Here is a 12048-nt window from a genome sequence, read left to right as displayed (position 1 = left end):
CAGACTCAGTGTCTCTCAAACTCCTCAGCACTGCTCCTTAAACTCAGCTTTGAAAACAATCCCAACAGAGTCTCACCTCCTATGTTTCATCCGTTGACATTTTCTCACCTCGCTTCCTCCGAGAATGCACTCTTCATTTTCCCCTTTCTGTCTCCTTCTTTTCATGCTCCACATCCCCAAGACAAACCACAAACAGCAGCATCACATGATCTGTTAGGGATATGTATAAAAGGCTGGAATTATAAAAGTAAGTTTTAAAGTTTATTTTTGATTTATGGCTGAATCTGTTGATTCTGCTATAACCAGTAGAGTTTTCCCCCTTATATCATAGTGACAGGACTCAAACCAAGTAAATTAAATAGATTGAAGTGGTAAACAGTATATCTTGACATGTTCAACAATACAAAACTAGAAAACAAAATCTAACCAAAGAGGCATCCATACCAATGGCAAGCTATTTAATCTCAACATATAGTACATACACAGAAAGAAAAAAAGGAGAGAACATAAAAAGACAACAAAATGCCTCCAAAGTCTGCCAGCTTTCCCAAATCAGACCCAAAGGACAATGATAGAGAGGAAAGCAAACACCAGAGAGTTGAGCTGTACAAAATTGTTAAAGAGGAAGAAAAAAGAGTAGTGAAGAACAATGAAAAAGTCATCTCAAATCACACATAAACCAAAGACAGTCTAACTATCAAGCGAAGTCATCATGGGAGAAGTAAAAAGAAATTAGAACAGCTGATCAAAACAGCCTAAGACATGAATGACAAATTTACCCAATAAATAGACTCCTCAAAAAGATGTCAAATAGAAATCCTGGAAATACGTAATTCCATTAAATTTATACAGAGAACAAATGACCGATGTAAGGTTTCAGAAATCAAGGGCAAAATGAAATCATGTGATGGTACTCTCAGGAAAACATTAAAAGTGATAAGAATGCAAGAAAAATTCATCTAATAGCCGATAGATGATGCTAAGAAGGCTTATTGGAGTTAGCCTAGGTAGCACCCATGAAATTAAAAATAAATATGTTTGTATAATCATAGCATAAATATTTCAACTTATGGGGAAATAACTCAACATGAAGGCAAAGGAGGTCTACAGGACACCAAATAACTACAATGAAAAAAAAGAAACTTGCCATAATAAATTATAGTTAAAAATCACGGAAATCTAGCACAGAGAGACAGCATATTAAAAGTTGTGAGAGGAAGCAATAAAACACTTACAATGGTAAACCAAGTAGGATTTTAGCATACTTTCTGCCACAAACCTGAAAGGCCAAGAGAGTTTGGATCAAGTGTTTCAATACTCCCTCTCCAGTAAAGCCAACATCGAATCCAGACTTACATAAATTGAAAAATGTCTATCAAAGTTGACAGAGAAATAAGAAAGTTCCACTGAAATGTGCACCTTAAAAAATTCAAGAACACGAAACCAGGACTCCAAAACAATACTCAACAATTGCTTAGATGGAGACAATGAGACCAACAAAGCCCCACACTCAGATGGAGTTAATACATCAAACAAGACACGTAGCTAAAGAAAAAGAAAAATAAAGGAGTCAACAATAATGACAGAAGTGCAATAAAAGTAACAAGTTAATACTTTTCACTAATAAATTTCAATGTAGATGATGTCAATTTCCCACTTGGAACTAGTTAGCAGACTACATCAAAAAACAGAACCTGATGGTCTCTTGCATTGAAGAGGCTTATGTAATCTCAAAAGAAATGCATAGACTTATTAAACAGAAACAGGAGATATAAATGAAGGACAATTTTGTATCTGTATATACAAAATAGTTAGGATAGATATATAGCCACTTTCTCTTAATTGAACAAGAGGAAAGATTTGCACTAATAGTGTCTGGACAGGATATCATGTCTGCATCTTGTGCTATGAATGACTACACAAAGACAACAGTATGCAATGTATTAATTGTTACTCTCCTACCAACCTGTTTTGCAACTCTTTGCAATGTTTTTCTCAATAAAATTAATTTAAAAATAAAAATAAAATTTAGTGTATCAATACTTAATGGAAAAAAAAAGAAATGCATAGACTGAAAAAGATTGAAAAAAAAGTATTCCATGCACCAGGACCCTGAAAGCAAGCAGAAGTAACAATTTTATTCTCAGACAAAGTTAAATTTAAGTTAAAAATGATTAGAGGAGGCACAGACAGACACTACCTATTAGTTAAGAGAACAAGTCAGCAAGTAGAGATAACAGTGTAAATATACATGCCTTTAATATTGACGTACATACCTTCATAAAACAAACACTCGTAGACATAAAAGAACAAATGGATATTAATACAGTCAGAGTGGATGACCTCAACACCCCACTTTCACAAAGGAACAGATCAGCTAAACAAAAATTAACAAGGAAATATCAGAATTGCACCACAACTTTTAGTAGATATCTACAGTTCCACCTTCCTGCAGCAGAACCCCTATTGTTCTGAGTATCACACAGAACTTTCTTCAAAACAAACCACACACTTGTTCAAAAGTCCTGCTTCTGTAAGTATAAAAGAGTCAAAATAATCCCAGATATACTGATCACAGCACACTAAACCTAGAATTAAATTGTAAAAGAAACTATAGAAAGTTTTCAAATATGTGAAAGTTAAGTAGCAGATTTTTTAACAATTTGTGGGCTACAGAAGAAATTTAAAGAATTCCCAAAGTCAAACAACAATACCAGTACAATATACCAGAACCCATAGGTTAAAATTAAAGCAGTCCTAGAAGTGAAGTAATTGCTGTGAAAACTACATCAGAAAAAGAGATCAAATAAATGAACTAATGATACACCTCAGGATACCACGAAAACAAGAATTGTACAAATGCAAGCCTAATAAGAAAAGGGAAATCATAAATATCCAAATAGAAATTAATGAGATTGCACTAAAAAAGAAAAAGCAAAGAATCAATGTATTGAAGAGTTGGTTCTTTGAAAAAATAAACCAAAGAGATAATCTATTTGGTAAGTTTCAAGCAAGCTTTCTAAAAGAAGGAAAGAAAAGACCTATATCCATGAAATAAGGAAAGAATAAGAAAAAGTCACAATGAATGCCACCAAAATCCACAAATCGTTAGTAACCATTATTGAATATTTTACAATAATCCCATGATTTATGAGCATTCAAGTTGTGAGCTTTCACAAGGATCATATATTCTGTCAGCCTTAGGAATGAATTCAATTTACACATGCTTTCCTAAAATGGAACTCATTCATAAATGAAACACTTATTGTAATCCAATTACTTTAAAACCCATAGTACAATAAGATGGAGAATTTATAACAAATGGATAACTTGTAGATGAACCAAAGAGACATAAAATCCCTGAATAATCCAGTAACAGGCAAAAAAAAACCCAATAATTTAAAAAAAAAACTGCCAAGAAAATTCCATAATCTGATGAACTCAATGCTGAATTGTTAAAGGGAAGAAAGATATCATGCCAATACTTCTCAATCTCTGTAAGAAAATGAAAAGAAGAATATTCCCAACTCAATCCTGGAAGCTACCTTTTCTGTGATCTCAAAACTAAATAAGAACCCAAACAAAAAAAGATAACTACAGGGTTTAATGAAGATAGATGCAAATATGCTAATCAAAATACTTCCAGGTATTATATAGGAAATCATCAAATAGATGATACAGCATGATCAATTAGGTCTCAGCTCAAGTGCATAATTATGGTTCAACATATACAGTCAAATCAACATAATACACCACATGACTGAAAGCAAAAATCAAAACCTCATGATCTTGTTAACAGGTACAGTCAAAGCTTTTGACAAAAATGCAACATTCTCACTGAGGACTCAGAATAAAACAGGTGGAATTTCTATTTTCAGTTTTGTGAGAAATTTCCATACTGTTTTCTATAGTGGTGGTGCTGGTTTACACTCCCACTAACTACGTGAGGAGAGTCCCTTTTCTCCAGCACCTCATCACTCTCTCCCACACAGAGGTAGATGGAAACCAGGCAAACTCAGCTACATTGCTTTGGAGATGGCTGGGCCATTTACTCACAAGATCCTTTAGCTTCCTTCATGTCTTGCTTCCAAATTAAAGAAATCTGAACCATTACTTCTTCCCTCAGTATAAATTCATTCTTTTCCTTCCTCTGACACCTGTGTCTTCACATATACTTCCAGTTACTAATGCATTTTTTTAGTTATTCATATTTTAAATATGAGTAGACAAAGCTAAAAGGAATGTATAAACACATATAAAAGAGTCAATTATTCCAGGTTGGCCAAAACTACATGGCCAATACATATTTTCCTTAATATCCAAGGCCACAGTATTTTTGCACTTGGGAAAATCACAGTAAACGCCACAAGGCTGCCTTCACTCCCTTTACTTTCTCAGAACAAGGTATCTGGGAGAGTGTGGGGGAAAGTTCAAACTTCACCTATTCCTGGAAACAGAGCTGAACTGCTAACAGGAAAGAGACAACAGCTGTGGTGATTCCCAGTCTTTGGCCAGAAAAGTCTCCTCCCCTTGGTGGGAAATCTCCTGGAATCCATGCCAAGCCCAGCACCAACACCCTCTCTGGATTATGAGTTCCCGTTAGTGACTTCAGGCCCCTCCTTCCGAAGCCCCTATAAAGGCTCAGGCTTTGCTGCTCTAGCAGTCATCAGATCCTTTCAAGAGGCAAGAGAGGTAAGTGGGAGCTGGAAGAAATAGACGAAATGGGGAAGGTGAGGAAATGCCCCATCTCAGAGGACACAGGAGCTGAGACTTAGCAGCGGCTGTCCTGGGAACTGTCATAAGATGTGGGGAATATAGATTTCTCAATTCCTTTCAAATTATACAAGGAGGTGGGTAGGGTCAAGGTCAACGCAGCCCTACAAAAGTAGACGCAGGGGAAGGAGAGAGGCAATGGTAACTCCGCATGCTCTCTCCCTGACCACTTCTCTTTCAGAGAATCTGATTTTCTCACCTCTCACAGACACGATGCTGCCCTCCACGGCTCTCAGAGGCACGGCTTGGGTGCTGCTCTCCTGCCTGATGGTCCTATCTCAGGTGCAAGGTGAGATTTCTCTGGTGCATGCTCAGAACCGAAAAGGGAACGGAGGGTCCTGTGTGTTCCCTGTGGTAATGGTGGAATGTCCTCCGCAAGAAAACTTCCTGAAATTCTCCCATTCTCCTGCTTTCTTCTGGCTATCAGCAGCGAATGCACCACAGTGATCCATTAACAGCAAGACCAGGCTCATGTCTGGTCATCTGAACAACTATTTTGTAGACAACCATATGCAATGTAACAACTATTGCTGAATTCCTATCATCATATTTTAAGAAATCCTGTATCATTTCTAATAATGATTCTCTTTAAAATAAACAAAAAAAACCAGTAGAACCTGACATGTCTCCTCTTGGTCAAGAACTTATAATTTGTATTAATGAGTTAAAGAAAGAGGGTGTGAAAAGCAAGTGATGAATTGTAGCTAAGAATGGGGATTGGAAACTCCAAGGTAGGAACTGTAAGCCCACGGTGAGAGGAATAGTGGTACTTTGAATTAGGGGAAAGGATAATATGAGAAGAGATGCTTCCCCATTTCAAATGTTTCTCAAAGAATGCAGGAAGCTACGATTACAGACTTAATGCCAACGATTGGCTTCATAATCATTCACTTATTCCTCTCTATTTCTTTTTTTTCCCTAGGTGAAGATTCCAAGGGTAAAAACGCTGCTCCACGCATCAGCTGTCCCAAAGGCTCCAATGCCTATGGGTCTCACTGCTATGCTGTGTTTAGGACAGCCAAGTCTTGGTTTGAGGCAGATGTAAGTACTCACTGGTGAAGTTGAGGCTGAAAGAGGAAAAGCCTTGTAGATGGAAGGGTGAAGAGTTATCCTGCCTCAGGTTCTCCTGGGAATGAGGATGGACACCTTGGTCCTCCAGACAGCCCCATCTTTTTCCACCACATGGCCCTGCTGAGCCCCCAGGAGACAGGTGCTCTCACTCACTCTCTCTCTCTCACTTCTCCACACAGCTTGCCTGCCAGAAGCGGCCCCAGGGACACCTGGCTTCTGTGCTCAGTGGAGCGGAGGGATCCTTTTTGTCTTCTCTGATCAAGAGCAATGGAATCAGCAGCACATATGTCTGGATTGGGCTCCACGACCCAACACTGGTGCGAGCCCATACTTTCTCCCTCAGCTCTCAACTGATTATTGTTGCTCAGTCTCTTTCTCTTGGGTCTGAGTAAGAAGACAGGTGGGAGTACTGACTCCAGATTCTGGGAGATATTGGAGACAAAGGATGGTCCTGGAGGTCAGGCGAACACCAGAGTTTTGTGGAGATTCCCAGCCTTCAAAAGAATCTGCTTGTTTTTAATCATATAATTCTCACATAATTCCTTTGAAATTATTTCTCTGTCCTTCAGGGAACCTTCCTTACCATTTCAAGGAAGTCATAAATGAAGATCTGATCCATATTTTCTCTTCATAGAATAGTTATTGCTTTGAGGTCAAGGGTTCACAACTAATACAGCACCACATACATTCAGCAGGAAGCACATTACTTTATGATAAATGCCTCAGATTTGCTAATAAGAGAGGGTATTTTAGGGAGAGAATCCCCTTAGGGTCCTCTGGGAATGATGTGGAGAAACAGACAAAATTCCACAAAGCCACAGAAAAGGTGGCACCTAAGGAATTGGGCCAGAGAAGCTGTCATGCCCATTGCCTTCATCTGGCTGCGTCCCTCTACCTTACAGGGTCTAGAACCCAATGCTGGTGGCTGGACATGGAGCAGCACCGACGTGCTTGACTACTTCAACTGGGAACGGAATCCTTCCATTTCCTCCGACCGTGGTTACTGTGGGACCGTGACACGAAACTCAGGCAAGAAACACAGGAGCAACCTCAGCTCAGCCTGCCCCATCCATCCCTCTTCCTTTTGGGTCTGAAATTCAAGAGAATTTCTTGAACTGAGAAATGCAGTGCTTGTTTATCTCTTTCCTTCCATCTCCTCCCATTTATACTTTGTGTCAGACTGGGTTCCCTCCAAGTGGGACACTTGTAAAGGTGAGCTACATGGGGCTGGCAAGATAGCTCAGTGGTCTAAAGTGCTGCTCATGCAAGATGAACCCCCCTCCCCTAGAAAAAAAAGACGAGTGACAGATTTTTTCCCTCTTGGCTCAGCTTCCCAAGAAGCTGGGAGTACAAACAAGTGTTTTTTATTCAATTTTTAATTTTTATTAGTACATATTTTCAATGCATAATGATTATATACCTTGAGGAGAGTTGGTACATGGACACAATACATCTCAGTTCTTTTGTCCTATCCTTTTTCTCCCTTCCCCCTTTCTCCTTCTGTCTCTCGGTCCTCTTTCCTTTCACAAAAGATCTATTTTCCTATTTCCTACCATCTATCTCCTATCTTACTCTTCATTTATATTTTGCTTTTCTTATATAAGAGGAAACATGCAATATTTAAGTGTGTTTCTCTGGTTGATTTCACTTAATATTTTGGTACTGTTCGCATAACCTACCAGTTCAATTCACTTCACCTGTTCTGTCTTTAGGATTTCTGAGGTGGAGAGATTATAACTGTGATGCGCAGTTGCCTTATGTCTGCAAGTTCGATGGCTAAAGTAGACAGTCAAAAGCCTCCATGGTATGCACCTCATCATGAACAGAAGCCCAAGAATGAAGACCTACCTGGGAAAGGAACATTCTCCTCATACCCCAAAATCTGAACCCTCCTGCTGAACTTACTGCTTCTGCTTTGCTCTCTGCCCAGCCACTCTTGTGTGTATGTTACAACCTGAGGCTTCAGAGAACAATAATAAAAGTTTAGTTTGTACTGATATTGTATCTACTGTGTGCCTGTGTTCTACTTTTACCTAAGTCCATATAGATTGGAAATTATTTAGGAAGGAAACTTCCTTCTTTTTATTTCTCCAAAACCTATGAGAAAATGCAGAATTATGCACTTGTGTTAGCATATTGAGATGGAGGTTTCAGGCATGCTTTTGTTAGGCTGTGTTTCAGACAAATGAAGGTACTGCTCACACAAACTCTCACTGCCCTCCCATTCCACCAGGTCATGTCACTAATGGTGATGTAGTCACTCATAAGAGGCTCTGAATTTGTTCTGCACATTGCTTTTTGGAGTGTTACACTAGGAGCATGGAAGAAGAGGGCTTCTCACCATATGTTTCCTTGCAAGAACATCAATTTGAACAACTGTGTTCATAAAAATAACCTTACAAGATCTCAGGAGTCTGAGTGGAAGATTTCACCACCTTTAAACATCAAAAACTAAGAATGGCTGTGTGAAGGTGTTAGGATGTAGAGTTTCACATTGTACATGTTGTCTTTTCCCTATACCTGGGCATCACAGAAGAGGGAGGAATTACCTTGTGTTTGGTTAAAGGAAGGTGATGAATCCCCACTCTATTCTGTCCCCAACAACAGAATCACTCCTATTAAACATGGTGGTAAGTAGGTTCCCATAGTCTCTATCAGGAAGCAGAAGAAAGTATTTTTATACCTGACTGCTGTCTTTGCTTCACTTCTTAGAGATCCAAATAAATCTCTCCCTCTTTCAAGAGTTGGTGCTGGATATTTTATCCTGGCAATGGAAAAGAGATTAATATTAGTACTTGTAGCAGAGTTCTTGCTCTCACTTTACCTAATCCCATGGCTCAGAACCCTGTATAGGGTCAGGGAGATAGCTTAGTGGTCTAAGCAACTGCCTAGCAAGCGTAGGGACCTGGATTCAATCCCCAGTATCACATGCCATTCTGGCCTTGCCCCAAGCCAGCCACTGAAACTGAGCATGGTGGTACATGTCTGTAATCCCAGAACTGGGGAGGCTGACACAGGAGGATCACTATGAGTCTGAGTTACAAAGTAAGGCCCTGTACCAAATAAATACATAAATAACCTTGTATAAGTGGTTTGCAGGAGGTGCTTAGAAAGTACTGAATTTATAGACAAGAGAAGCCCCAGAGTCTAGATGATTCTGATTAGAGTTGTGAAGACCAGATTGCTCATAGGAGCTCAGACTATAAATATCAGGCTCAGAACATTGCAGTTAGGAATTAGGGCTTCCTTGAGGCTGCATGTATTATTTGTAGTCAAAAAGTTTGTTGGCACTTCTGCCATGCTTTGAAACTTCGTGTGAGACTGAAATTAAGGGTAATGAACTAATTGCCCTGATGAAGTAAATTCCAAAGTAGCCCTAAACCCAGGCTCTGGTGTGGGTACTTCTGTCTGACAGGTGCTTAGATTTATCATGAGCATCAGTGCTCAAAAGTGGTAGTAAAAGATGTGAAAAATTTATGGTTCACCAGAAAGGAGGCGCCTGCAACACTGGGGCTAAGGCGATCATGACTGCTGAAAAGATTACCATTAGCAAGAAGTCAAGTAGTTTGCATCAGGACCATTGGAAAGCTATCTTGGGGATTTTTCAAGAAAGGACGAGACCCCCACTGTGGAAAAGTTCAAGTATGTGAAAGAGCAAATTTATTTGAAAGAACTTCCTTTGGGAAGGAAACCGTAGGACAGCTTTCTCACTCTGGACCACTAAGGCAGTGTATAGTTGAATTCAGCACTCCCAGTACTCAGAACACACTGCATCCATGTCCCATGGGGGTGGGCATTCACACTACTGCTCAAGCTGGAGGCAGGCCTTGTTGCTGTCCAAGTGGTGCAGGTTCTCCAAGCATACTGAAGGCAAAAGTTAGGGAGTTTCACAGGGTTTTAGCCAGATCTCATGACTGTGGGGCCGAGACAAAGAAGCTTGTTACTGTCACAGTTCCTTCCCAGACTCCCCAAGGGAGTAGTGCATGAAGGTGTGAGAATGACATGGTCTGAAAATGCAAGAACAGTGGAGATCCCAGGAAGCTGGACATGCTGGGAATGTGGAACATCTACTGAGAATGGCAGGGAGTCAGTGAAACCAACAACAACAAAAAACAAACAAAAGCAAACACAAACAGGCTTCAATTGGCAAGGCTAAAAGGGCCAGGCTGCCCAATACACTTGTCATTCATATCTCACCAGAATCAGCCCCAGATGCTGGACATGAAAGTAGAGGATTGGCAAGTCAAATGCTGGCAGGTTGCTGGGTTTTGATTTTGGTCTTGAATCGGTCTGATTCCTTTCTAAGCCCTTATTCTTTGCTTTTAGAGTGAAAAGATTTCCTGTGTGACACTGTGTGTTAGATGTATTTAACTTTATATTTCACTTTTACAGGGACGGACAACTAAAAGTTTGCCTTGAGTCTCCGAGGAGAATGTGGCATTGAGCTTTTTAGTACTGTTGAAGCTATTAAGAAGTTGACAAAATTAGACATTCACTAAAAACATTTTGCACAATGATATGGCTGGAACTTTCTTGGGAGGAAGAATATAATGCTGTGGTTTAGATCTTAAAAATTTTCTTGGAGTCTCATTTGTCCAGAGATAGGGCATATTGAGTGCACAGATCACAGAGGGCATCAGCTAAGCTCTAGTTTTGTCTCTGGTTGTTTCCTTTGCCCTCTACTTCCTAACCCCCAAGATTTGAACAACCTTCATCTACCATGACAAAACAAAAAGAACTTCTCACTAGGGAGATAGCTCAATGGCATAAGAGCCTGCCTGGCAAGGGCAAGGTCCTGAGTTCAATCCCTGTGCCCCCTTTCGCACAACAAAAAGAGTATCTGCTATGTTGTGTCTTTCTTTAAGGCTGCCAACCATGGAATTAATACACTGAAAAGTGCACCAAATTAATCCCTCCTCCATTTTCCATCTTAGATAAGAAAATTTAATTTTTTTATTTTTTCCATGATTTTATAGATAAACAAACAGCAACGAGACAGTTTCAAACCAAATTGGTAGGACAGTTTCAATAATTAACACATTTCATACATTCTTCCTAGTGTTATTTGCTGTACAAGATGCGGACATGATATCCTATTTACACACATTTTTAGTACAAATCCCTCTATTAATTAAGAGAATGTAACTATATATCTATTATAACCATTTTGAATACACAGAAACAAAATGGACATTCATCTGTATCCCCTTTTTGTGTTTAGTTCTGTTATTTGAATGCTATAGGTGTGTTAACTCAGCAAAATATTCTAAAAGAGTCCAGTAGTCCATAATAGTATTGGGTCTTCCGCTTCATTGGCAATGTCAGAAATTGTTGACCTGAGTCCCATGCAGCTCAACATAACAGCATGGCTTTACTTCTTATACTTCGTTTTTATATTTCTCTGCTGGATGGTTAAGACCAAGATAAAGCAAGACCTATGCAACAAGAGTTGTAGCATTTGGATCTGATAAGGTCAGTGAAATCCTCTCAGGATTTATCCTGAGATCCTGTATCTCAGACTGTAGATCTTTTGTCAGTGTCAGCCATGTAGATGAGTCACAGTCATTGCTTGCCCAGTATGCTCTCTGTGAAAGCCTGAGAGAATGTTTTTCTCCATGTGACTCTCCTTAGGCACACTCTACATCATCGATCACTTTCCTCTTTGGCCCCATAATCTCCTTGATCAGAAAATTTGGGACACTACTGAGTTACATGACGTTACAGTACAAGTTCTTATATGTCCTGAGTCTTAATTGACTTTGGAAGGCTAGGGCCAAAATGTGGGTTTTCCTTGCAGTCCTCCTTTTTCTCTAATTTTGGTGTGCAAACTTAGGATGTTAACCCTACAGAAGAGAAGCTTGTTCTTATTACCATACAACCTAGGCTATTAAGCTTAATCTCACCGTCTGAATACCAAACATCTTAAGCATAATATGGAACAAGTATTTTTCATCAAGTATTGATATGTTGAACTTTAATTCCCTACAGAATATGATGAAAAAACATTTAAAAATTAGAATGTATTTTAAAAATAGGCATAAAGAATTATATAATTCTTATGTTTACACATAAGTCTAAAAATCTAACTATATACAACCTTGAAGCCGGGCAGTCCTACAACATTCCTTTTCCTGTCTCCTGCCTTCATTCACCACCCCCTTCTTTTTGAACAATCATCTACCTGAGAGACAGCACAGCAGCAAC

At 39.3% G+C, this 12048-nt stretch overlaps 1 protein-coding gene across 1 annotated transcript; it reads left to right on the top strand.

Moving 5' to 3' along the window:
• Positions 1–4985: 4985 nt before the first annotated feature.
• LOC101579958 (regenerating islet-derived protein 3-gamma-like) lies at positions 4986–7806 on the top strand. The gene is made up of 5 exons (XM_004634179.2): positions 4986–5062; positions 5696–5814; positions 6024–6161; positions 6747–6873; positions 7557–7806. Exons 1-5 carry the CDS (start codon positions 4987–4989, stop codon positions 7622–7624), a joined length of 528 nt encoding a protein of 175 aa, XP_004634236.1. The 5' UTR covers position 4986; the 3' UTR covers positions 7625–7806.
• Positions 7807–12048: the final 4242 nt, after the last annotated feature.

The sequence above is a fragment of the Octodon degus genome, unplaced genomic scaffold (genome assembly GCF_000260255.1).
Source record: "Octodon degus isolate 3935 unplaced genomic scaffold, OctDeg1.0 scaffold00058, whole genome shotgun sequence".
Taxonomy (NCBI): Eukaryota; Metazoa; Chordata; class Mammalia; order Rodentia; family Octodontidae; genus Octodon; species Octodon degus.
Note: the sequence above shows the minus strand (reverse complement) of the source record. Positions and strands in the feature narration are given on the sequence as shown.

Excerpts from the sequence above, each read along its gene's own strand:
- LOC101579958 (XM_004634179.2), top strand. The coding sequence starts at position 4,987 with ATGCTGCCCTCCACGGCTCTCAGAGGCACGGCTTGGGTGCTGCTCTCC. Across the intron at positions 6,162-6,746 it reads GGCTCCACGACCCAACACTG|GGTCTAGAACCCAATGCTGG; the intron begins GTGCGAGCCCAT and ends TCTACCTTACAG. Across the intron at positions 6,874-7,556 it reads GACCGTGACACGAAACTCAG|GATTTCTGAGGTGGAGAGAT; the intron begins GCAAGAAACACA and ends TTCTGTCTTTAG.